Source organism: Felis catus, chromosome A2, assembly GCF_018350175.1.
Source record: "Felis catus isolate Fca126 chromosome A2, F.catus_Fca126_mat1.0, whole genome shotgun sequence".
Lineage (NCBI taxonomy): Eukaryota > Metazoa > Chordata > Mammalia > Carnivora > Felidae > Felis > Felis catus.
In genome coordinates this window covers 110,645,114-110,672,026 of record NC_058369.1, presented here as the reverse complement: position 1 = coordinate 110,672,026, position 26,913 = coordinate 110,645,114, and the positions used below count along the sequence as shown (strand labels likewise).

At 34.4% G+C, this 26,913-nt stretch overlaps 1 protein-coding gene across 6 annotated transcripts in view; it reads left to right on the top strand.

Moving 5' to 3' along the window:
- The window catches only part of SNX13 (sorting nexin 13), a 132,368-nt gene that overhangs the window by 29,057 nt on the left and 76,398 nt on the right, over nt 1-26,913 (top strand). For 5 of the 6 annotated variants that reach the window (XM_045052454.1, XM_045052451.1, XM_023250420.2 and 2 more), the window contains exons 2-5: nt 14,741-14,853; nt 18,999-19,101; nt 20,829-20,918; nt 21,862-21,983. In XM_045052454.1, coding sequence (XP_044908389.1) covers nt 14,741-14,853; nt 18,999-19,101; nt 20,829-20,918; nt 21,862-21,983 — 428 coding nt within the window. Of the gene's footprint in view, nt 1-14,740; nt 14,854-18,998; nt 19,102-20,828; nt 20,919-21,861; nt 21,984-26,913 lie in introns of those variants that run through there. The other variant, XM_045052455.1, reaches the window with a different exon arrangement.

Sequence of the window (26,913 nt, the reverse complement as noted above, 5' to 3'; positions counted from 1 at the left end):
TCAGTGCCTATTCCTGTCGTCTTTTTATCAGGTTCCCTGTTCTTCATCTGGCTATGTCCTGTTACTCTCTGAGACTAATCTTAGGTATCACCTGTTTCAGGTTGCTTCCTCTGATTTGTTGTCCTTTCTCTTCTTCATGCTGGATCAGATCACTTATTGCCTTGTAATAGCTGATGCATTTCTATCATTTTACTTACTGCATTTTTTTATATTTGTATATATGTGATTCTTTTCATAAGACTGTGAGCTTCTTGAGGCATGAACAGTGCTTTACTTATCTTTGAAACCGCAGAACTTGGCTATGGTGGGCACATGATAGATCTTAGTAAATGTTTAGTCAATTAATGAAAGGAGCTTCCAGTCTAGAAAGGCACATACATATGAATAACTCTGCAGAATTAAAAAAGAAAAATTTAATGTTTATTTTTAAGAGAGAGACAGAGTGCAAGCAGGGGAGGGCAGCGAGAGAGGGAGATACAGAATCCAAAGCAGGCTCTAGGCCCTGAGCCATCAGCATAGAACCTGATGCAGGGCTAAAACTCATGAGCCATGAAATTATGACCTGAGCCAAAGTCGGATGCTTGACTGACTGAGCCACCCAGGTGCCCCTGTAGAATTTTAAATAGTTCTGTGTAGACAGAGAATGCAGGGACTGAACATTCTCTCTATGGAGAGAGATGTGCTTGTGAGGGAGGACTTGTTTCATGGAACATGTAAGTTTCAGCTGGTACTTGAGGGGAATTTGATAGAGATTCTTGCTAAAGAGGAAAGATAATCCATCCTAAAGGATACACAGAAGAGAATGAGTTCTGCTCATGGAATAGCCAGGTATTTCAGAATCTTTTCAAAGGTCATTTTGGCAGTAAGGAGGATAGAATAGAGGGGAGGCAGAAATTGTAGTCTTGCAGGCTATAGTGAAGGTCTTGTCTAAGGCTTTAATGGTGAAGAGGGGAAGGACCCAAGAGATATTTAGGATATAAAATGTAATTAGTTGGATGTGACAGTTCCAAGAGGGGACAGTCCAAGATAACTCTGAGATTTATCTTTTCAGTAATTGGATAGGCACTGATGCTTCTTTTAAGTAAGGGAATATAGGAGATATTTAAGGTATGTAATGAGTTTAATTTAGACATGATGAATTTGAGGTACCCATGAGAACCTTAGGCAGAAATGTTAAGTATGCAGTTCAATGTAACTTTTAGAAACTCAAGAGGCATATGTGGGCTGGAGGCACAGTTCTGAAAGTCACAGTACATAAGAGGTAGTGAAAAGTGGTGGATTAGAAAACAAAGTTACTCAGGGATTGGATGTATAGAAGATTCTATGACAGTGAAAACAGAATCCTGGGAATTGCAGGATTTTTTTTTCTTCTTTTTTTTTTTCTTAAAGATGATCAGGGCATATGTACAGAGCAGTATTAATTTTCCTTGATCCCTTTACTTATTTTGAAGGAGAGAGAGAGAGGGAGGGAGCACAAGTAGGGGAGGGGCAGAGAGAGAGGGAGAGAGAGAATCCCAAGCAGGCTTTACTCTCTGCACTAAGACCAATAATGGGGGTCGATCCCAGGACTGTAAGATCATGACCTGAGCTAAAATCACCAGTTGGACACCTAACCTCCTGAGCCACCCCATTGCCCCTCCTTTTATCCTTAACCACTTTAATAGATTTCAGAAGTTTCCTGTTTGTAATCCCTATTTGTGATTTCCTAATTTTTTTTCCTTCCTTTTCTTACCCATTGGATTCTTGTAGAGACTATTAGCTTATTCTTCTTTAAAGTGTTTGTTGTCAGACTAAACTAGGGAAAAGGAAAGGCCTGACTTAGATATGTGAATTCAGGTCTCTTCCATGAAATGGGCACATGCATTTATACCTTTGCTTCCACTAAGTAATAGACTGTTGCCATTTTTAAAACATGTTACTCTTGGTTTATCTTCTGTTTTCCCACTTTTGATAATGACATAGTTATAGGTCAACATTTGGCATCTTTAAAACAGCTGTGAAGTTCTGACGATAAATTACATCTTGGACCCAGAATCAGATAAACCTTAGCAGGTGTTGGTACTGTGGCAATACTGAGGACTTCCTGGCTCATTTTCATGGGGCTTATTGCCACTCAATTTTATCTCATTGTTCCCTTGCAGGCATGTTACTCTTTGATATCCAAATTTTTCATTTTTCAAGAAAAGCCTGAAATTCTGATTTGTATGTGATGTTTTAAATGTTTATTAAGAATTAAAAAAAATCATTTGTTGGCCAAATAAAACACACCACTTTTTGATCCCTTTCTCCAACCTTAAATTGTTTATAACAAAGATCAACCAGAGATCAACCAAAGATCTCAGAATCACCTACTGAGATATTTGAGATATATTTGGTTCTATTGCATATTAGGATAAGAGAGGAAACTTGACTGGAAGCCACAGAAGACTATGGTGGAAAAGGAGACAGGTTCAATCCCTTAGTTTGGAAGATTGAATAATAATTGGGTCATGAAGTCAAATGGGCTGAGACTTACTCCACATGCAGTAAGTATTCTGACAGTGAATTTTCCTTACCCTCTGCTCCTTGTTTGCTGAGGTCTTGATTCTGAACACTTAGGGAGGATATTTTTCTATTATTTTATGCTGAATATTTAAGTACAGAATTAAAACACCCTCCCTCTCCTCTCTCTCTCTCTCTCTCTTTCTGTGTCTGTTTCTGTCTCTGTCTTTCTCACACCCTTCCTACTCTACTTTGTTGTTTTGCACCAAGAATGCAACCCAGATAAATAATGTTTCTGTCAGTTTCAAGTTCAGAACACCTAATTTGTTAGGGCTTACTGTATTATCTTGATTTATTTCTTCTTGTTGAGTCAATTTTTATAGGAAGTCTCCTACTCATTCCATGGGAAAATCAGAGAGATATATTGGAGCTTACCTTTGGCTTTTTTGCTTTTTCTTCATGGGAGGGAGGAGTAATGATTCTTGCAAGTGGAACTGTCATAGTTTTGATTGTGCATGTTTTAGCAACAGCTTTTTCTTGTAAGTAAATAAATTTCATTGGTATAAAAATTAGAACTTACAATTAAAAATTATATTTAAGGGGCACCTGGGTGGCTCAGTCGGGTGAGTGTCCAGCTTCAGCTCAGGTTATGATCTCATGGTTCCTGAGTTTGGGCCCCGCCTAGGGCTCTGTGCTGACAGCTCAGAGCCTGGAGCCTGCTTCAGATTCTGTGTTCCCCTCTCTCTCTCTGCCCCTCCCCCACTCATGCTCTGTCTCTCTCTGCCTCTCAAAAATAAAGAAAACTAATAAAAAAAATTTAAAAAAATTATATTTAAAATAGTGCCACAAAATGTTAGAATTTGATGATTAATTTTTGAATTCACTGGCTTTTCACCATATCATAGTAGATTATAAGGTATTTATTTACTAGGAGCCTTGAATAAGGGAAGTGTAATTTTCTTTGGGTGCAGAGGGGAGTCTAAGTGGAATTGAAGTATGTGCTGGTATATTATATCAACCAAAATTTTGATGATCTAATAATTTTCCATACTTAGGTGATACATATTTTTTATATGTTTGTAGTTTATCTTAGAGTTTTCTGTGTCAGAGTGGTTGATCTCTAGTTTCCTATACTAAGATGAGAGATTATGAAATTTGTGAAGTGAATTTAAATAGTTAATTTTAATATATAAAAATAGTTCTGTGTTTTTTTTTTTACGTTTTATTAAAAGTTGCATGAATTTTGAGTTTGACTTTTAGCATTTGTTCTTTTAATTTATGACTGATGACATCTTGTTATCATTTTCTCTCTTTGTGAAATCATTTTGTACTTGTGATTATTTATATGTAGTTTTTAAAAGATTTTTCGGTGAGCAATTTTCAGTTTATGAATTGGGGGGAAGGTATAGAGATTCCCATCTGTTTTCTGTTCTCATATACATGTAGTCTCCCTTATATATCTCTCACAAGAATGGTAGATTTTGTGGAGGCTAAACTTAAATAGATGCATGATAATCACCCAAACTCGTTTACCTTGGGGTTCACCTTTGTTCGTGTTGTACATTTGGTGGGTTGCAGCAGAAGTATAGTGACATATCCATCATAATATCATCCAGGGTATTTTCAGTCCCCTAAAAATTCTCTGTACTCTTTACTTGTTCATCTTCCTATCTTGTCTCCCTCAACCACTGATGTTTTTATTGTCTTCATAGTTTTGCCTTTTGCAGAATGTTATATAGTTGGAATCATACAGTATGTAACTTTTTTATATTAGCTTCTTTAACATTGTAACACACATTTAAGGTTCTCCATGTCTTTTCATGGTTAGATAGCTCATTTCTTTTTAGTGGTGAATAATATTCCATTGTTTGAATGTACCACAGTTTATCTACTCAACTACTTTAGGACATCTTGGTTGCTTCTAAGTTTTGCCAGTGATGAATACACTTGCTTTACATAAATTCTGTGCAGGTTTTTTATGGGCGTGTTTTCATTCCTTTTGGGTAAATACCAAGGAGCATGATTTCTGGATCATATGGTAAGAGTATATTTAGTTTTGTAAGAAATTGCCAAATTGACCTCCAGAATGGCATTTTACCTTTCCACTAGCAGTGTATGAGATTTCCTGTTGTCCCACGTCATGTCAGTATTTGGTGTTGTCAGTGTCCTGGATATTGGCTGTTCTGATAGATGTGTGTTGGTATCTCATTGTGGTTTTAATTCACATCTCTCTGATGACATATGATGTAGAATATCTTCTCACATGCTTATTTGCTTGTATATCTTCTTTAGTGAGGTGTCTATTAAAGTCTTTGGCTCATTTTTCAATTAGGATTATTTTCTTATTTTTGAATTTTAAGAGTTCTTTGTATATTCTGGATAACTCCTTTATCTGATGTGTCTTTTGCAAATATTTTCTCCTACTCTGTGGCTGATCTTTTGCTTATTGTGATACTATCTTTTGCTGAACAGAAGTTTTTAATTTTAATGAAGTGCAGTTTATCATTTATTTCTTAATGGGTTGTCTTTGGTGTTGTAGCTAAAAAGTCATCATCATGCTCAAGGTCATGTAGGTTTTCTCTTATGTTTTCTTCTGGAGTTTTATAGTTTTGTCTTTTACTTTCAGGTCTTTGATCTATTTTGAGTTACCTTTTTATGACAGTTATAAGATATGTTGTCTTAAATTCTTTTTTTTTTTTTTTTTTTTTTTTGCATATGGATGTTTATTTTTCCCAGTATCATTTGTTGAAAAGAATGTCTTTGATTATGTGTAGTTTTTTGGAAGTTCTTGAATAGTGCATTTATCCCTCACAACTTACTTTGTTGCCATTTATAAATGGAATCTTTAAATATATTTAGGGATAACATTATAAATAGCCTTGAGCATTAGGCTTAAATTCAGTAAACAAATGATATTCTCTGTCCTACTTTTAAATCCAAGGGTACTTTCTCTTGAATAGCCTTAGCATCTGTGAATCTTTGTTCATTTGGAGTTTTTATTTTTGGAAATTACCAGAACTTTAGTGAATGAAGTTTGTAATCAGTTTTGGGTAATACCATTTTGATGGAAAAAAAGTAGGTGACTGTAAAGAAAAGAGATTGCTTTTCTTAACTGCAAAATTGACTTTTGAAGGCAATTTCAAAGGAGTTTGCTCTAGAGGCTTTATTTTTTCTGTATTTCCACTTTGTAAATCTTTTTATTGTGATATTTAATCACTGTTCTATGTTGTCATTACAAGTGTATTTTACTTATTTAGTTTGTGAGCATATTGAGGACAGAAACTGATACATCTTTGTATAATTAAGGCCCAGTACATAGCTATGTAATTATTATAGAATCATATGAAATCCCCCAAAATAATTATTTTGAATAGTTGTTCTTATATAAAATGTGCACATGACCACGCAAAAAATAGGATGTTAAAACTCATTATTTAGTTGCATATTTAAAAGAATCTTTTTCTTTTCTTTTTCTTTTCATTTCTTCTCTTTCCTTTTTGAAAGAGACACATGTGAGTAGGGGAGGGGCAGAGAGAGAGGGAGACACAGAATCTGAAGCAGGCTCCAGGCTCTGAGCAGTCAGCACGGTTCCCAACGTGGGGCTCAAAACCATGAACCATGAGATCATGACCTGCACTGAAGTTGGATGCTTAACTGACTGAGCTACCCAGGGGCCCCTAAAAGAATAATAGCCAAGTGTATGTTGCTCTACTGTGAACTAATGATAGGAAATTTTTAATCCCAAATTATTTTCTGGGGTGTAAACATGGAGCGTGTTTGTGGGCTGTTTATTTTGTGAAGTGGTTACTTAAGAAATTCAAGTACATTTGCTATGTATGTAAATTTTGTGATTATTGTGTATGTTTAAACAATTTTTTAATAAAGCATTTCAAGCATTAAAAGTAGAAAGATTAATATAATGAATTCCCTATCCTCATGCCCAGCTTAGACATTAATCAACACATGGGCAGTTACGTTTTATCTATATGTTTTTTCACTTTTTCCCCAGTCTCTACTTACAGAATTATTTTGAATTGTATTCTAGATATAGGATTTAATCTGTAAATAATTCCTCATGTGTCTGTAAAACATAAAGATTCTCCTTGTTAAAGTATAACCATAATGTCATTCTACCAAGTAAAAAATAAGCAGTAACTTAATATCATTAAATATCCAGAAAATATTAAGAATTACCCATTACCCATTTCTCTTTTCCTTCCTCATCCTTTTTTCTTTTCCTTTCTCCACTGTATTTCTGTTAAAATCAAGTTGAATAAGCTCTACATATTGCAATTTTACCCACAGATTCTCCCAAACCCTCTTCCTTCCTCCCTTGCCCCCTTCTCTTATATGGGTTTTCTCTTACCCTTCATTTGTTGAAGGAACTCTGTGTTTTTTGCCCTTTAGTGTTTCTCACAGTCTCGAGTTTTTGCTTAGGTCATCTCCATGGTGTACTATAACATTTTCTCTAGTCTTCTGATTTCTTGAAATCAGATTCAGGTTTGATTCCACCTCCATACAAGAATATTTCATAGATGGTGGTGTGTTTTTTTCTTTCAGGAAGCATATGATATCTGGTTTGTGTTCGTTCTCTCTCTCCCTCCCTCCTTCCCTTCTTCCTCTGCTAGACCTCTAATATATTAAGGATTGCAATATGGTGCTATTCTGATTCTATCATTTCTTCTTTATTATGTGGAATATTTCCTTAAAGATAAATTAAATTTTCATAAACTTTCTGATTACCCTGATAAATGCTTAATTCTGTGCCACTTTTCAAACAGAGTTGAACCCTTTAAAGGTCATTAATGGAATTTAAAAAAAGTCTTCATATTTTCATGAACTCAAATATTTGAGGTGCTCCCGTCCACTGCAGTTACTAATTTTAGTGATGTCATCTTTAACCAATTAAAGCGTTTTCAGGTTGTCTTGAGTCCTTTTTTTAAAATTTATTTGTTTAGGGGCTCAAACCCATGAACCGTGAGATCATGCATGACCTGAGCCAAAGTTAAGAGCCTGACTTGTCCTCAGCAGTCTATAGTAGCTTTTTGGTATATCAAGGTGCACAGGCCCAGTTTAAACTTATTTCCTGCCCCAATCTTGGAATCAACCATTGCTTCAATAGCCCTGGTTTGCTTTAGTGGAACTGTCAACACTATTTTTCTACCGAAGCACACTATTAGATTTTCATTGTTATTGTTATTAGAGTGAATACCACTAATGATCCACAGTTGAATAACTGTATTGTAAAATCACTTAAAATAGTTTCTCTGTGTGGTTATTCCACATTAGTAGTATATAGTTAGATTGATTTTACTTTGCTTTTGATGGTATAAACGTATTTATACCATTACAAAATCAGATCCACACAGCAAAGTATTTTTAGATGTCTAGTTCTTATAATTGTCTCCTCTACCTCCATTTTCTTCATTCGTCATAAATCATTTAAAAAAGTATCTGTATATACTTATATTAAAAAAATAAGCAAATGTGTGTTTATTTATAACTCTCTTAGGTGAATGATAGCTATACATACTTTACTAATATGTAGTTGAATTCAGAATAATCAGGGTCAATATGCTGATACAAAAAAAAAATGCAATTTGTGTAGAATACATAGAACCGGTATTTTCCGTTCTGATATCTTGATGGATTCTAGTAGCACATAATTAGAAATTTAACTGTCTTATTCTTTGGTACGTTTAAAATTTTTGTGTTAATCAGTTATTTTTTAGGGAATACTTTCCCTTTTTGTATGTCATATATATATATACGATATATGTACATATATGTCGTATATATACACACATATGTTTGTCTCCTTCATAAAGAAATTAAAAGTAGACCTTTATCTGCCAAATGGAAACATTAGGAAAAGAATCTATTTTGCTTCTTCTTGATGGAGATTGAAGGTTTATTATTTAAACATATCTCTATTATTTTTGAGATTTATTACTTACATAGACTCCAGAACAGTATGTGTAAGTAGAAATATGTAGTCTCTGAAAAACTCTTTTGATTAATTTATTTCATTCTTACGTATCTACTATATTCTTATGTATCTACTATAGACCTTTTATTAGAAATTCGGGAAACTTTGATAAAGTAGTTTTTCAATTTGAGGCTTTGAGTATTTATTGGAAGCCTGTCGGGACTATTCTTTGCTATACTGCCTCATCCACATTTTAAATAATTTTATGATTTTTCCTGTATAAGAGAAAGTGTTCAGTTAATACAGTCTTTTGTTTTCTTTTGTTTTCAATACTACAGTTACATCAAGACTCCAATTCAGTGATTCCCAGTGTATGGGCTGTGGGGATGAGAAGAGGGTCTGCAGCCTATAACGTAGTTTGTATCCTGAATAAACAAATGCATATTATGAATGTACCTGCTATTGTTTTCAAACTGTGTATAGGTATGTGGTAATTGACAGTAATCTAGTTTAAAAAACAGTAATTTATTGTAGCTTGTATATTCTTTGTCATCGGATGCTAGGAGTCCTGATTGTGTATAATTGTGTGGTAGTCTATGACCTTTTATAACTACTGCTCTAATAAAAAGTGAAGGGTTTGTTCAAGCGGTCATCTGTATATTTGTATATAATTCATTCTTGAAAATCTGTAACAGTTGAACAATACACTTTTCTTGTAAGGGAGAAGGTTCTATTACCTGAGAACTAAAAATACACACCCCCGATTGGGAGAGGTAGGAGAAACTCCACAAGTATCCAGTGGCTGTTACCTTTACAGGTTGGGTATTCAGCCATCTTGGAGACCAGGGTCATTGACTGAGGTGTCTACCCTTTCCGCAGGCCCTCTATCTCCCCTGGCTCAATACACCTGATCACAGTAGTCTTTAATTATCCTCCCAAGAATATACTAGGTATCTTAAGTAAGAGTGAGTGGAAGAGGATCTTTATCCCTGTGTCCCTGGAGTGTGAAAAGCGGGGTTTGGGACCAGTTGCCCCCGCAAATGTACTCATGATCCCTGTGTGGCTCCTGTTCTGTGACTTCCTCCCTGAAAAGGAAATAGTAAGGTGGGATGCCGTGAGCATGTGTTGAGGCAGCCTAAGGAAAGCTTTTTTGTACATCAGTCTCGTGGAAGAACAAAGTCCAGCTTTTTGAGTGATTTTTGAGAGTGGGAATTTGGTATGGTTTGTACTAGAAAGAATGTATAGCTGTGCTTAAAGCCATAAGGTGAGGGGTGGAGGAGCACTTCAATTTAGGCTGCTTTCCTTTTCACTTTTCCTAGACCTTCTTCCTTTCTTGCCATTTCCCCTTTCCCCTCCTTTTCTCCCTTCCCCTTTCCTTCCATCCCCTTCATTTTACTTCTCTAGTTAGTAAATTAAATAGTTACATAATTAGTGAACAACTTCTTTGTACCAGGCTTTGGTTAAATTATTATATAATGTTGAATAAGACAAGGTTCCATATAGTTACAATAAGGCCACTCTTCTTATGAGTAATTTTTTTTTTTTGTTAAGTAAGTAAAGTTTCATAAGAAGTAAGATTTCATAAGAAATCATATGACTTCTGTGACCCAAATTGGCGCTGAAGTAGTATCAGTTTTAAGATTCTCATCCCTATCTGTCTGGCTGCCCTATGCCATATAATGTGTTCAGATATACCAGGTCATTATAACTCTGAGGGTGGTTGACCCATTCTAGTGAGACTTACATCACAGTCTGACGTCCATGTTGTGGGAGCTCTGACCATCTGTTTTTTATGTGATCTAAAATAAAATAGCTCTTTCCACTTAGTCCCATTCTCCTATAGCCAGGAGAATCTGGGTCTGGCTTTGCATTGAAATAGCTGTGTCATTATGAAGAAAGTTACTTAATCTATTACAGTTAGATTTGACTTGAGAGTCCACTTACTGTGCTAATGGGAACTTTGGATCAAAGAGAGTGATTTTACAGAGGTTACACAGAATGTTAGTGGTAAACTGACTCTGTATTTTCTTTGTGTTCTTACTACTATATGATGCTACCTTTACTATCATAAGAGACTATGGTGAGGAACAGATGAAGTAGATATCAATAGGACTTGATAGGCATAAAAGATTACAAGGAAAATTATTACCACTTGCTTCCTGTTGTCAGGAGGCACTATCCTTTCTTGGTTCTTGAACATCTTGGAAGCAGGGGTCAGTTTTTATGTCTATGTGTCCCTGTGCTCAAAGCCACACTGATATGTATAGGTGTCAGGACATACTCATAAATTGAGACCCTTGAAATTCTTTCCATTACTTATGTAGGGTATACATGGTTATGTTGATTTTCTAATAATAAAAATTATATACTTATATTCAGACCAGGGATTTATTATATTCATTACAAGACATTTTCTGACTAATATCTTGGGAAGCGTATTAAATTGATTAATTTTTGGATAAAGGGAAGCACTCGTTGATGATTTTAACATTCTTTTCTTTTTGTGATTTAACTTTAGGTAGTTGTCAGTGACAAATTTTAAGGTTTAATAAGGAGCTGGGATTTCCCTAGAATCAAATCTCACTTTTATACTTACTAGCTTGCATGACCTTGGGCAGTTTTTTATTTTAAGCTTCTCTGTGGCTTGGTTTCTCTCTTGCTAAACTAGGAATAATTGTGATTAAGGTAAAATTGAATACAAGACAAGGGACTCATTTACTCCCCACAACAGCCACATAGGTGAGGAAATTAAGGCATTTGGTGATGACCCAACTAATAAATAGTAAAGGTGAGATTTGCACTCAGTCTAACTCCAAAGTCCATACTTTTGGGGCACTATGCTGTACTAAGTTCTTGATTACTTCATAAAGTGTTCTGAGAAATAAATGAGATAGTATTTAGATATTTGGTACAGTTTTGGTTCTCAAAGCTTTTTGAATTTTGGAGTTGTGGAAAAGGTTTTGTGGACCTAGAGATTAAGGAAAATAATAAATAGATAGTTGTTCTTAGTTCTAAACAGTTCTGATAGCGTGTTAGAAATGAAAGAATCACAGAGATAATGGATCAGCATCTGCATTTTAAGAGTCTGTATTTAAGGTCCTTAAAGTTTGAGAAGCACTAGAGTAGATGATTTTGAAAATTTCTTCCAATGCCTAGTTGATAAGTCCGTGATTTTAGGGAATCACATAGCATGGGTATTTCGGTGTTGATTATTGTATTTAGAGGAGAAAATGATAATATATCAAGTACTATTTTAATGTAAATCACTGTGATAGAGGTCTGTTTCTATTTTTTGGCTTCCATGGTAGGTCAGTTCTTGAGGTAATTAATACTTATTTGAATTTGTAGAAAGTTTCTGATGTGGTACAGAATTATCCTAAATTTTATCATCTTAGGAAATAATTAGAACTCAAGATTTTTATATGGTATAAGATTAGTTGTTTTTCTTAATCTCACCAAATAATAACATAATAATATCAACCAATTACATTATATCTGGGAACACTTGGAATAATATGAAACTTTCTAGTTTTGGACAATTCACTGTTCTGGTGTTTCCATGAACAGTTTAAAATTTGACGTTAACTATAAATGAGCCCCTGACTTGCTTGATTTGACATGCTTAATTTTATTAGTCTTTGGAATATAAAAATTTCTTTCACAATTAAAGAAAGGGTCTTCTCTTGTAGAATTTTATTTTTTTTTTTTTAATTTTTTTTTTTTTAACGTTTATTTATTTTTGAGACAGAGAGAGACAGAACATGAACGGGGGAGGGGCAGAGAGAGAGGGAGACACAGAATCAGAAACAGGCTCCAGGCTCTGAGCCATCAGCCCAGAGCCCGACGCGGGGCTCGAACTCACGGACCGCGAGATCGTGACCTGGCTGAAGTCGGACGCTCAACCGACTGCGCCACCCAGGCGCCCCTCTCTTGTAGAATTTTAAAACTATGACAGTAATGTCTATTTTGTTCACCATTAAGTCACTAGTGCCTGGCACATTGTGATAGATATTGACAAGTGTTTGTAGAATGAATGAGTAATAATTTATTTTTTTGATCATTTTGCTACCATTTTCAAATGAGAAGAGACAAGATTCTGAAAACTTATGTTTTAGACATTCGAGCATCTACCATGTTAACTAACTGCTGCATTAAATAATCTTCCCCATATTAACTAACTGTGATTCTTCTTTGAAAATTTTTTTAATTGTGAGATGTATGATTCACATAGAAGAAATATTACATTTATTCAGTTTAAGGCAAACAGTTGATTAAGAAATAGAACCTACTGAATATTTGAGAAGCCTCCTGTGGGTTGTCCTCCAATTGCATGCTTCCTTCCTTTATCTACAGAGATAGCCAGTTTGCTTCATTTCATTTTAAAACCTCTTAAAATATCCAAGCAGTAAGTTGTTTAGTTTTGACAAACTGGCTAGCAAGCATAAATCTAACATTGTAAAGAAAGAATAATATTGTAAATATTAGGCCAGATCTCAATGGAGAAGGTAGATTGATTAAAGTATTTGGGTCATAGTCTGGTTTCAGCTTTCCTGAGAGTGTATGAGAACTCTTTGCAGGGAATTCAGTGGATGAGGTTTTGAGTGAATCTTGGGAAATAGCATCTGCTTTCCATAGTTGGGACTCTGGCAGTACTGTAGTGTGGATCAGGTACTGGATGTTCAGCAGAAGGATTGGACTGCTTTTGTATTTTAAATCCCCATGGTTTACTTTCAGCTCTTAGAAGTCAGAGACCACTTCTGTAGGTGAAATAGTTTCCCCAGCTGATTCAAGGAGGAAATCATGAGGTCAGAGCAGAAACTTCATCAGTGGGTGTTCTGTCCTCTGGTTAAAAAGATAATAGTGGCCAGAATGAGGAAAAAGGATAATAAATACAAACGAACAAGATTGAAGTAGCCTTATATAGAAGAAAAAATGTTTAAAATTTCCACAGAGTGACATTAAAGAGGATATGAATAAATGGAAAAACATTACTTGGGGTAGGAAGACTCATTATTATAAATTATACTTAAATAAATCTTTTCTAAGATTTCTGTTCATATGTCATCTAGCTGAAAGCTTCTTATATAGTCCTATACATATAACTTATATAGCAATCATACGTAATTGCTTTATTTTTCTCCATAGCACTTTTCGCTGGCTGATATAACTGTACATTTATTTATTACTTGTTTTTTCCTCTTCTGGAATGTAAACTTACGCAAATGTGTAAATTTATGAGAGTATGCTTATCGCTCTCTTTTCTAGAAAGTAGCCTTATGAGGATATGTTTTATTCCTTGTGGTTTCCCCAAGCACCTTCAGCTTATAGCACATAAGAAACATTCATTGAGTGAGGAATGAATGAATAAATAAAACTGTTCTTTCTCTCATAATCCATAGAACTTACTGTCTATTCCAGTTTTTTGGTCATTAATTTTGTTCACTTTAGCATCTTATAATGCTTTCTATTATTTTCTTTTGGTTCAGTGTCTAATTGTTTCATTCCTGTAAGACATTCTTCTCTGTGCTCCTTGATGGCAGGAATGGGACAAGTGCATCCTTTGTAGACCTCACAGTGCAAGGCAAATGCATGTAGGAACTTACTGAATTGAATACGTTTATTTATTCGTAAGGACTTAAATTGCTAAAATCCAGTTTGCCTTCAACAAAAGGAGTATTTTAAATATATAATACAGTATAATTCTAAACAAAACAGGGTTTTTTGTTTATTTTTAAGGATTGAGAATTTTGGAGATGTTTTTTGAGCTCATGGTATATTTTGGTAACTGAAAATTGGAAGTTGTGCAATTATAATTTTATAAATTTCTATGTAAATTTGAGTAAAATTTTCAGTGAGATGTGGATTTCTTACCTTGAAATTTTAAGTTTTAAAAAATGTTGTTATACTGTATTTCTGTTGGAACTTAGTTTTAAGATGAAATACTCTAAACATGTACAACTTTGGAGTCTATTTAACCTTTTATATATATGTGTGCATATGTAAATGTTTTTATACTTTTTTTTATCATTTCTCATGCCAGCATATCATTCGACAGTTTGTGTAATGATTGCTTTTGTGCTTTACATTGCCACTAGATTTTTAAAAAATCATTGCTGATGTACTATAAATCCCTTTCTACATATAGATTCTGTATATTGTTTCTTAGACATAAGTCTCCAAGAATGTAGTTAACATTTTCAAAAACAAATATGTAACAAATACTGCAAATAGTACTGTATATGTTGAAAGGATGTAAAAGTTTTGTTTGTTCTTTTCTAATTCATATGGAAATTTATTTATTAAAAATTATTTTCCTTTTCTTTATTTCAGACCAGTCTATCCATATGGGGATGGGGAAGCCTTGGCATTGTCCTTTCTCTAATAACCTTTGGACCCTTTGTAATATTTTATTTGGCATTTTATATCCTCTGCTTTGTGGGTGGGTAAGTATTCTCAAAGATAATCTTATAATTGCTATGTCATACTCTGTTGTTAAAAATTGAAACAAATGACCATGAGACCTCAAGAAGAAGAAAAAAATGACCATGAGAAATGGAAGTATGGTTTGTGAATGCTCTTTTTTTGCAAATTATTTTTTACCAAAGTTAAATGAAATAAAATTAAGATACCTGATAAAATAAAAGCAATGTAATGGGGGACACCTGGGTGGCTCAGTCGGTTGAGCATCTGACTTTGGCTTAGGTCATCATCTTCCAGTTCGTGAGTTTGAGCCCTGTGTCGGGCTCTGTGCTGACAGCTCAGAGCCTGGATCCTGGTTTGGATTCTGTGTCTCCTCTCTCTCTATCCCTACCCCCCCCTCCCCATTCGTGCTTGCATGTGCTCTCTGTCTCTCTCTCAAAAATAAACATTAAAAAAAAAAAAAAACAATGGTGATTGTAATTTGTATCAGAAATATGCATAATCATTTTCAAAAAGCTTTCAATTTCCAATGATATAAACTTTTTGTATAATTTGACAGTTTTAAAGAGTTTTTATTCCTTTTGGTGTTATTACCTTTTAGGAGTGAAAAAATTTTAAATCTATTATATTAATAAGTTATATTGAGGTGATTCAAGTTTTATATAGTACAGAAGATACTGTTTCATTGATTGGACTTCAAACAATGTTAATTTCCCTTGGAGAATGCTGTTACTTTGTTATAGAAAATTCGAACAACTGATTTTGCCTTTTTGTCTTCATGTTTGTTTGGTTAACAGTGTTTATGCTTTACCTTGAATTGATAATCCTTTACAAGAGAGGTTTCAGTCATGATTTAGTATAGCTTCCTATATGGAGCATTTGGTATCAGATGTGAGTTGTATATGAGAAAATCTATAGAAAACAGAGGTAGATGCTTGTTATTTAGATACTCAAACCAAGGTCGCTTAGCTGAGTATTTTGTTGTTACTATGTGTGTGTGAATGTACATATATGTTTGCGTGTGTGTCTGTATTTTTAAGATACATTTATGTAATTGTGGAATGAATACCTTTGAGTTCTTTTTTTTTTAAGTTTATGCATTTTGAGAGAAAGCAAGCAAGCACGGGCACCAGTGTGGAGGGTGGGAGAGGGAGAGAATCCCAAGCAGGCTTCTGGCTGTCATCGTGGAGTAGGCTGACATGGGACTCAAATTTTCGAACCGTAGTAAGATCATGACTGAGCCAAAGTCAAGAATTGGGTGCTTAACTGGCACAGCCACCTAGGCACCCTCTTGAGTTCTTTTTAAAAAATCTTTTGAGACCCCAAATATTTGGAAGAGCTATTTGAACCTATAGGTTTAGAGAACTTGGCTGAATTGAATAGCGTATATAAACTGTGTCCTGAGAGACCCTGTAAGATACTCAAGAACTGACTTCTAAATGTACATAACACCACCCACCTCTTTCACAATAGGGTTTGAAAGTTATGTGTAGCCATTTTATAGCGAGTGCACCCACTGTTTGTAGAACAAGTGAGAAATCAAACATTTACCTCAAGGACTATTCCTAAAACTATATTTCAGATTGAATATTTTCATCATTATTGCTTAGATATGATACTATATACTGAAGCAATTAGAAATAAGCCATAGGAATTAGATAAGTAAAATTTTGAATATCTTTGTTGATGATAAAGATGACTGAAGACTTTATAGGTCTGCAGCCTTCTTTGCTTCATAAATTAGACTTCTTTGTTACAAATTAAGACCAGAGCAGCATGGTTGCATAACTATATGGTTGCACCTCTTCTCTATAGGCTCATGATTGATTTTACCGATTGGAAAGGAGACTGTTTTGACATGTTTCTCTGAAAAGGAGAGATTTCTTCTGTTCACTAAATGAATAAAACTTTGGCAAAAGTGATGGAAAAGGATTTCACAATATTTTCCAATATTTCATAAAGGGAGGAAATTGCAGCTTTATTTGTCAGCAGGAGTTCTAGGATCCTTTGGAAGGTGGAGGAGTGGAGAATCATTTCTCTTACACGAAAGTGCTCCATATAAAGTTTTGGAAAAGGGGAAGGGTGATGAGTCCATTCTTTTCAGAGTCATGGTAACTTTTCTTGTTCCCTTTGTGAGTCTGCAGATTTATCAAGAAGTAATCTCAAAATATTTTTTAGACACTTCTAAAGTTCTGTAAATTTTTAGATAAGATGGAATTTTGAAGGGTGTGTGAAGGCCACTAAAACTCTTTGGGTAGATAATATGAAGAGTCACATGGTAGGGTCTGAAATCCTAAGTTGATATTATATCATAAATTGATTGGATGTTCTGTCCCAGGTTGTTGATCTCCATGAAATTCCCTGCTATAGTAAGGGAACTTTAACTTAAATACTAAGGGCCTCCCAAAATTGTCTCAGGGAGTTAGTTAATTAAGCATTTCTCAATTAACTCTGTTATGGTCAATGAGTACCTTAATTCCTGAATCACATCTTTCCTATTTTGTCTTTAACTACAAAGAATGATTGTCTTTTCTTTAATGTAACTTTGTATGGTTTAATGCTTTATGAATTGTAAGAACGAAAATAGGTTTTTAAATATCAATCTTAAGTAAAATAATTACATTCCATATACTAACCATTTCTTAATTTTAGTGCTTTTTTATTGTGCAAGTTTTTAAAGTTATTTTTTTCCCCTTAAAAATGCAAGTTTGAGAGGAATTAATACATTTCCTATGGCAACCACCTTTTGTTTTTGTTCTGCAGTTTGCCCTTCTACATTGTTGCTAATGTATATATTTTGCTTATAGTCAAAGCTAATTCCTTATTTTCTAATAAAAAGAAAACTTTTGGAAGGAAGATCATTTAGGGATTTTTTTGTGTGTTTTTTAAAAAAAGTTTTGGGGATGCTATTGATACTATATTATGGGCTATTTCATGTAGTTCTGTTGTATCGGATGATACAGTCATTTGTAGCATCTGATTTTACTTAAACCTCAAGGCTGAAACTATTAATTAGGTTCTTTGTAAGATCAAACTGTTCCTTCTCTTACTTTCCTACTATCATACTTTGGACAAAGGTTAGTGTTTTATCAGTCTGTTTCATGATAATATTTTTGTTAGCACTGTTAACTTAATGTAAGCATTTTATTTTGTCTGTAAATGTACATATCACTAGATAAAACTGAAATATGGGGCCAGCTTGATTTTTACTAATAATAGCAGATGCAAGACAGGTGAAATTTTTGGTAATTCTGAGGCCAGCCCTTTTAAAAAGAAACAAAAATAGAATTGATGACATGGGCTCATATGACTTGTTTTTCTCCACTCCTTTCTGCGTTTGTGGTGCTTATACTAAGGAGCAGATAGCCACAGAAAGCAGAGAACTTTGAGAATCTTCCTTTCAGTAGTTGAGGCTGACCATAGTTAATTTTTCACAGTTCCCTTGTCACCACAGCCTTTGAATCATTGGAAGATTACTCCAAGATCATTGTAAAGTTAGAATTTGATTTTTTTTTTTTTTTATGGATTTCCTATCTACTTAGTGGTGCTGAGATTTAAGTGGTAAATTTTAAATATAGAAAATATTGATAACGTTTAGTAAATACAGTAAAGCAGTTCTAAACCAGTTTTTGTCTTACCGCAACTCTGTAATTATTTCAAAACAATTAGCCTTTGGGATATATTTATATGTATCTTTAATTTCCAGTCTGACTTTAAACTATAAATTAAATCTCTTTTTTTCCTGTATAGCCTTTATTTATTTTATTTCCATAGTGGAAATTATATTACTATCTCACATTAATCAGTTAACTACAGAAACGTGTGATTTTAGCTATGGATTTAGATCCTATTTGTCTTTGGTTAGCTAGCCTACTTACTTATTGAGGGCTGATTTTCCTAAAGTTTGAACTTGTTGCCCGGGATTCTTTATGAAGTATATTGTATAAAAACTTTGAAAGGCACTCTTGTGTAAATTCATAAAATATTTATAGTTGTTTTAAACTTCAGAACATAACAAAATTGTCAGTTACTTGCCTTGCCAGAGTCAAAAACTGACTTTTTAGTGAATGACAGGGCATCTATTAAACCTGAAAAATACATTTGGTAATAGATGTGTTAACTTATAATAAAATTTTATTTTTGTATCTAAAATTAATTTTTCCCCCAGGGGTTTTGTGGTTACTCTCCTGTTTGGAAAAACAAACTCAGAGAAGTACCTAGAACAGTGTGAACACTCATTTCTTCCTCCAACATCCACTGGGATTCCTAAGGTAAATAGAGTAAAGGAATGTGTGAAACCTCAAAGTCCTTTTCTATGCGGTGATGATAATGTGATCACCTGTATATGGCTTGGCAGATTTTCCTATAATTCACTAACGCTCACTGTCAATTTATGGGAGACTTCCTGATCATGCTTAGAAAATGCATTTTTAAAAGATTACTTGGAAAACTTTTTTAATGTTAGATGTTAAAAAGTGGAAATGCAAGTTTTAGGAAAAGAGAAATTTGGGCCCTCATCCTGCTATCTTAACATAAGATTTCAAAATTTGGAATGAAGTAAATTACATAGAAACCGGAGAGAAGAAAATGGACACTTTTCTTTAACTGACTTGGAAAATACAGCTTGCAGTTAGGCTATATAGTATCTATAATTTTAATAATTTAGGCCCAGTTTTATACATATATATATATATATATATCTCCAACATCTTGAATGTTGGTATATTTCTATTTTTTATATCATAACCTATAAAAATAAATTGGAATTCAGTATTATAAATAAGCTTCAGATTTGCATTGCCTTCAATTGTTGGGTATTCAGGATGGTTTGTCTCATCTTGTATGAAGAGAGACAAATGGTCTGGAGTTGATACCTGTATTTTAACTTTACATTTATTAACTTGTCCATTATGTGCTAAGATGTAGGAGATGCAGAGATAGTAATATACAGTATTATTTTATATTACTGAAATAAAAGAATTTCACCCCATCCTAGTAACTTTCATATTAATATTTTTTTTTCTTCTAATACTTAACATTTAAAATCTCTTTGAGACTTTCTTCTGCCCTCCTTTAGAATTCCTGTTAATACGTATTCTTTTGAGTTTGCTCGCAAATCTTTTCGAGGAAATGAACCTTTTCTTTTTGGATTGTTTCTTAGCTATCCATTACTTTTCATTCATTGGAATGGTACATAATCTAGGATGGGAAATATGTTAAAAATTAATATCCTAAATGGAAATAATAACAGTCAAGACTAGCTAAGTCTTATAATCTGTTTTTTAGTACATCATATAAAAAGAGTGATTTTCATTTGCTATTTCTAAAATGATTTATAAGTATGTTTTATGAAAAAAGTCTTAGCAGTTGCATGTTATAATTTGAAGCCTATGTTATATATATATATATATATATATATATATATATATATATATATATATTTGTGCTTTGTTATTTGTTCATATTTTTAATTGAAGAGTGTCCCACTGATTTTCACTGTTTTTCCAGTCCACTGATCTTTCTGAAGACTACAGAGAAATAGAGGAATTCATTTTCTTTAGTTGCTAAAAATCATCCCTAAATAAAGTTAGTTAAAATATATTCATTTGGCAGCTGTGTATATAGGCTGGGAAGGGAGAAGAGGAGAGTTTAATAAAGACAATTATTAATTTGACTCACCTGAAACACTAACTTAGGGCTTTGAAGTTTAATTGAAATACAGCAACAATATCTTTTCAGTTTTCTCACATTATAAATAATATTTGCTGATGTTTTTAAAATTTTTGAGGATAACAATAGAATTTTTTTCTGGGTGTCTAACTTTGTTAGAGAAACTTTGAGAGCTGGTGTTTGGTTTATACCAGAGCCTTAAGAAATAGGGCTATTATTGACTGACTTGAAGATGACAGGAAAGTTACAATGAATATTCAGTTAGAAGTAAACTATAGAGATTTTAAATTAAGAAACTGTGCAGTAAAATGTTATTATTTTCTTTAAGTGCTTAGAAGAAATGAAACGAGAAGCCAGGACTATAAAGATTGATAGAAGATTGACAGGTGCCAATATAATTGATGAACCTCTCCAGCAAGTGAGTTTTCCTTTGTGGTATTTGCATACCTTGTATTGTGTAATAAGGTTTATTTCTTTTGAAAATACTAGGAAATATTTTTTGTTATATATGTAATATGCTGGAAATTTATTATGCAGTCCTTGGATCCTGTATTTAAACATGGTACCTTATTTGAGAAATCATTCATAATGAAGGGGTTTATGTAATATTCAAGCCTTTTGTTGAATTTGCGTTTAGAAAAAAGTTTCTTTGATAATGTTTCTAATTATTTTAAAGTTAAAATGCTCTTTAGCTGATGAACAAGCTTAGTGGTTTGGTAAATCAGATATTTTTTTCCTATTGTTTTTTAAATGGATATACCTGATTTGATTAAAAAATATTTAAAAATTAGATTACAAATTTTTTTTCTCCTCCCAGATATTTTTCATTGATGTTTATTTAATTATATGATTATTATGTGTACTTTAAAATTCTAACATTTCTTTTGTAGATGAACCATATTTAGTGTACCTGATTTTCAAAAATAATATACATCAAGTTGTATTATTTGCTATTTATAGGCTGTTTTAATACTGTTGCAGTATCCAAGGTCCTAGAATTAAGTGAACTCCTTTGTCTTTTTTGGTAATTTGACTGCAGTATATTTGAAGATATAATCTTGGAAAAGAAGTTTCTTTTTGAGAATTAGGGTCATTTGGTATTATTTTGCACCTCATTCCATTGAACTAATTAAACTCTTGATTGTATCATGGCACTGAAAATTTATGTTTTTTGCAGGTAAATTTATGTCTTTACCTGAATATGGGTGGGGATTGACCACAGATAAGGCGGTTTTTTTTAAATCACAGTTTAGTGTGTAGAGAGTAAATATAAATTGATAAAAAATCCTTTCAGGTTTTAATTTGCCACTGATCCTTTTTAAATCCTAAAGCTGTATTTTTCCCCAATATTTTTGTTTTAGGTTATCCAGTTTTCCTTGAGGGATTATGTCCAGTACTGGTATTATACACTAAGTGATGATGAATCTTTTCTTCTTGAAATTAGGCAGACTCTTCAAAATGCACTCATTCAATTTGCTACTAGGTAAGGTCACTGTTTGATGCAGGAAAATTTAAAATATATTGTTTATACCAGTAAGGAAAATGACTTTTAAATGGAAGGGGGAAATTGATTATTAAAAGGTAAGTAGAGGGCTTCTGGGTGGCTCAGTTGGTGAGGTGGCCAATTTCAGTTCAGGGCATGATCTCAGGGTCCGTGAGTTCGAGCCCCACGTCGGGCCCTGTGCTGACAGCTCAGAGCCTGGATCCTGCTTCAGATTCTGTCTCCCTCTCTCTCTGTCCCTCCCTCCTTCTCACTCTGTCTCTTTCTCTCAAAAATAAACATTAAAAAATTTTTTTTTAAAAAGGTAAGTAGAACAATAGTTATTATTGTGAGATAACGCTCAGATTATAGAACTGGAGCTCTAAAAACCTATACTTCTTTAACTTTAACCTTTATATTTACAGGATGTTGATTTTGTTAAGCCTTGATTTCTGTCTGGATGTAAGTTTCTTCATCCAGGTCTGGTCATGTGACTTTCACCCCACTTATTGAGAATACCTTTTTTTCCCCCCTCTTATCCAGATACTCTGTTTTATTTTAGTGCCATGGAAGTAGTTTCAGTATAACTACTCTTTTACTTTTGACACGTACCTAGTAGAAGTGCTTTCAGGGGGAGAAGAAACCAAAGGATCGTTAAGTCAGTGGAGAATATTCAGTTTATTTTCAGAAGGGAGTGTAGTTTGATGAGTTTGCTTTAAGAAAATTTTAGGAGATATACTAAATTTCTTACCTTACAAAACTTGCTTATATACTACCTTTCGTATGACAAAATATTTTGGTCTCTATTGTATTGAAACTACTTGATTTTTTTGGGTGGCCATTTCATATCCAGAAATTACTTATTTTTGAAAGAAAGGATTTTATGTTTGGATGAGTTTGCATTTTTTAAAATTTTTTATTGAAGGATTTTGTTACCCACTCCACACACAGATTTTCCTACCAGCCTGTAGCCTCAAGGCAGGAAGTTGCATGCCTTGGCCTTCAGTACACTTTCAAATCTGAAGGTGTTGTTTTTCAGCCAACCCTCTTCTTCCCCACTTAAATTCTTGAAATACAGTCTTGTACTTCGGACAGTCTTGGAGAATTAGAGCTTTGCCCTGGGGCTTGTATGGCATTTTCATCTCTGTGCACATAGATGCTACCCTGTCAGGACTTTTCAGCTGTAACTCATTTAATCCTGAGCTTCAGAGTAGGAGCTTAGTTCCTCAGCCTCAGGTCACTGGGGAAGCCTGCAGTAATGTGTATGGTTTGAATAATAACCTTACGTGTAGAGATAGATCTGAACTCCTTCTCCCCAGTGTTAACAGCAAACATTTGCCCAGTAGCCAGCCATCATTACAAGTGTACACTCCCTGTGGAACACCAAAAATAAGGTATGATAAAAAGTCAGAGATTGGATTTTATCTCCTTTATTTCATATATATAACATTATTGAGTATTGGGTATTCATTCTTTCAGGTAACTCTTCTGAATCAGTCATTCACTACTTTCTATAGTAACATCATCCTAATGACTTTTTTTTTCTTCCTTTGGAAAGGTAGAAATAAGAGTCCATTATTGATGTATCTGACTGCCTAAGTATGTATTGAAATCTAACAAATTTTAGACCTGGAAAGAACTTTGAACTAGTAATTGGGAGACTTGAGTTTGCATTCTGCTCTGCTACTTAGCTATGGAACTATTAACAAGTATTTTAAACTTTTTGAATCTTTGTTTTTCTTGTATGTGAAATAAGCATAATCATACCTTCCCTGTTCTATGTTCCTTACAGGGTTATTGTTGGCATCAAATTTATTTAATTCATTCAACTAATATTTTGTGCCTACTTTGTACCAACCAGGTGCTGCAGATACTGCAGTGAATAAAACAGAATCCCCATTTGATGGAATGTAATAAAAATAACACTTGTGAAAATGTTTTTAAAGTTGTGGAGGAATTTGAAATTTAAATTTTTAACGCCCTCCAGCATTTATAATTTCACAGATGAGGAAGCTAAGGTCCAAAAAGATTGATTAGTCCAAGATTATCCACAGTCTAGTATTCTTCTTTCATTCCCTACCAGATATGTCATGATTTAGATTTTTCATCTTAGGAGTGCCTTGGTGGCTCAGCCTGTTAAGCAGCTGACTTTGGCTCAGGTCATGATCTTATGGTTTGTGAGTTCCAACACTGCATTGGGCTCCCTGCTGACAGTGTGGAGCCTGCTTGGGATGCTTGCTCACTGGCTCTCTCCCCCTCCCCACCCTCTCTGCCTCTCTCTGTCCCTTCCCCACTCATGCTCCCTATCTCAAAACAAAACCAAAAACAACAAAAAAAAAACTTTAGATTTTCATCCTAATTTCCCCCCCCCTTTTACCTCTCATTGCACTACTTTCCCTGTTTTTGATTCCCCAAACCACCTTTTCTTTACCCTTCATGTAATAAATTGTTTTGTTTTTATTCTTTTCCCCCTTTTGTAACATTGTATGCTATCAAGGTGAATATTTGGGTGATTGCAGAAAGAGTCAGGTTTCTTTCATCCTGGACTGACCTGAATTTATATCTTTGCTTTCTCATTGACCTCAAGTTTTTGGACAAATAAATCCTCTCCTTTTGAACCTTAGTTTCCTCATTTGTAATAGACTGATAATAACGAAGTTACTTTTGAGGCTGTTTTCAGGGTAAAAATGATACAAAGTCAAGTCCCTGGTATTTAGTAAGGTTCAGTAATTGTGTCATCCATGTGAATGACTTTATTTTTGTTCTATGTTGGCTTTTTCTTTTACTACTAAAAGGTATGTCTTACAGAGTCTCCATGATTGTTTTCAATGATAGTATGGAAATTAGGTCTGTTTGCAGTCACTTGAATACTACTTTGTTCCTTGTTCTGTGCTGTCTGTTGTTTCTGGAGCATGTAACAGGAGCATTAAGTTATTGCCTCTGCCCTTCAAGGTACAATCTTGTATAGGGGCCCATGAAGCCCTGAAAGTGTATGCACAACTGTTTTTTTTTAATTGGGTGATTACAGATTTCATTTTAAAAAGGGCCTATGAACCCAGAAAAAAATTTGAAGCCCTCCATTTTGGTGGTCATATTTATTCATTACCTTGAGGAAACAATTACAGAGTATGGGCATAAAATGTAAAGCTAATTTTGAGACACAGTAGGAAGAAAAGACATATGAAGAGTCTGAAGTCCTGATTTTGAGCTTTAATGCTATTATTAAGCTGTAAGACCTTGAATGAACAGAATATATAAATTCTTTGAGTCTGGCGATAACTCATATCTTCTTATCAGGTTGTTAGGTTTAAATGACATCACATGACATCACATGTGAGAGAGGACCTTGTATTAACATTAGTATCTATTACTCTAGTAGCAGTTTAGGGATGGGAACCTTCATGGAGCACACTTGAGTTCTCTGTGGTAGAACCTGGGTGTGAACTAGGCTGGAGCTTTAGGGGATGAATCTGTGATAACCTTTGTATTTTTATTCCTCTTTCAAATAAGATATTATGATACAGCCCTGAGAGCTCTGGAATATCTGTATTACAGTTCTACCTGTACCATTGAGTTATAGTGTACTTAAGATTTCTTACCATTTATGTAAAATAATAACATTTGTAGCAAACTCAGAATTGTGAGGGGCAAATGAGATGATGTTCAGAAAGCATTTCATGGAATATTTATCAGCCAATAAGTGGTATTTTGAGCAAGTTACTTGACTTTCTCTGTTTCAATCTCTGCATCAGTAAAATGAGATAATTATCCCATGGGGTTACTGTAATGTTTATATATGGTACTGGTGCATGTAAAATACCACAGGATTGGTACACAGTAAATGTTCAGTGTATGCTAACTTAATTTTTGCTACTTATTATGTTCCTAGAATATATACACAGATTCTTTTACCTTATCTTTGGGGGGCAAGGGGTGGGGGGGGGAGATCAAATTAAAGCACTTAAGATATAGAGTAACAAAGTAGTCATTTGTGTGGTATTAAAAGTAATTTTTTTTAAAGTTTATTTTGAGAGAGAGAGGGTGCACATGAGTGTGGGAGGGGCTCAGCACAGAGCCCGATGCAGGGCTTGATCTCATGACTCTGGGATCATGACTTGAGCTGAAATCAGAAGTTGGATGCTTAACTGCCTGAGTGAGCACCCAGGCGTCCCAAGAGCAATTTTTATGTAGAGGTAGAATGGACCAGAGTAACTAATGAAGACCTCTTGTGGATTAAGTTTAAAACTGGTCTTCAAGAATGGATATGTGGGATAGAGAGAGGGATGAAGGACATGTTAGGAAAGAGCAAAGTTCTGAGAAGGGGGATAAGGTTAGTGTAGTAGAAGCCGTAGGGAAATACAAGTGATCAAGTAACCTAGTTGCGCTCAAAGGTAAATATGGTAACTGTGTTCCTCCACCTCTGTTCCCCTTAACCCCAAGGTCAGTAGAAAAGAGATATATTCTAATGCCACGGCTGTGTTCTTCCTAAAGGGTTTTCCTGTGGGAGGAGGAGGTATGGCTATGTATGTTCCAGGATTCAGTGGATACTAATGATAGCGCTCTTTCTGGAATGATGGAAGATATGTTCTGATTATTTAGCCATTTTTCTCACAACCTTTGTCATAGAAGTAATAGATCATGTGTTCCTAGACTCCTCCAAAAGGGAAGCACAACTCAGATAATGGACATTTGTATCAGTAAAGTTGTACACTCTTTTGCCATTTTCTATTCTTTGCCATTTGAAGACTTAGCTTAAAACTGACCTTAATCAGGGGCACTTGGGTGGCTCAGTCAGTTAAGCATCTGACTTGGCTCAGGCCATGATGCCATGGCTCACGGGTTCGAGGCTTTGTGCTGACAGCTCAGAGGCTGGAGCCTGCTTCGGCTTCTGTGTCTCCCTCTCTCCCTCTGCCCCTCCCCTGCTCATGCCCGG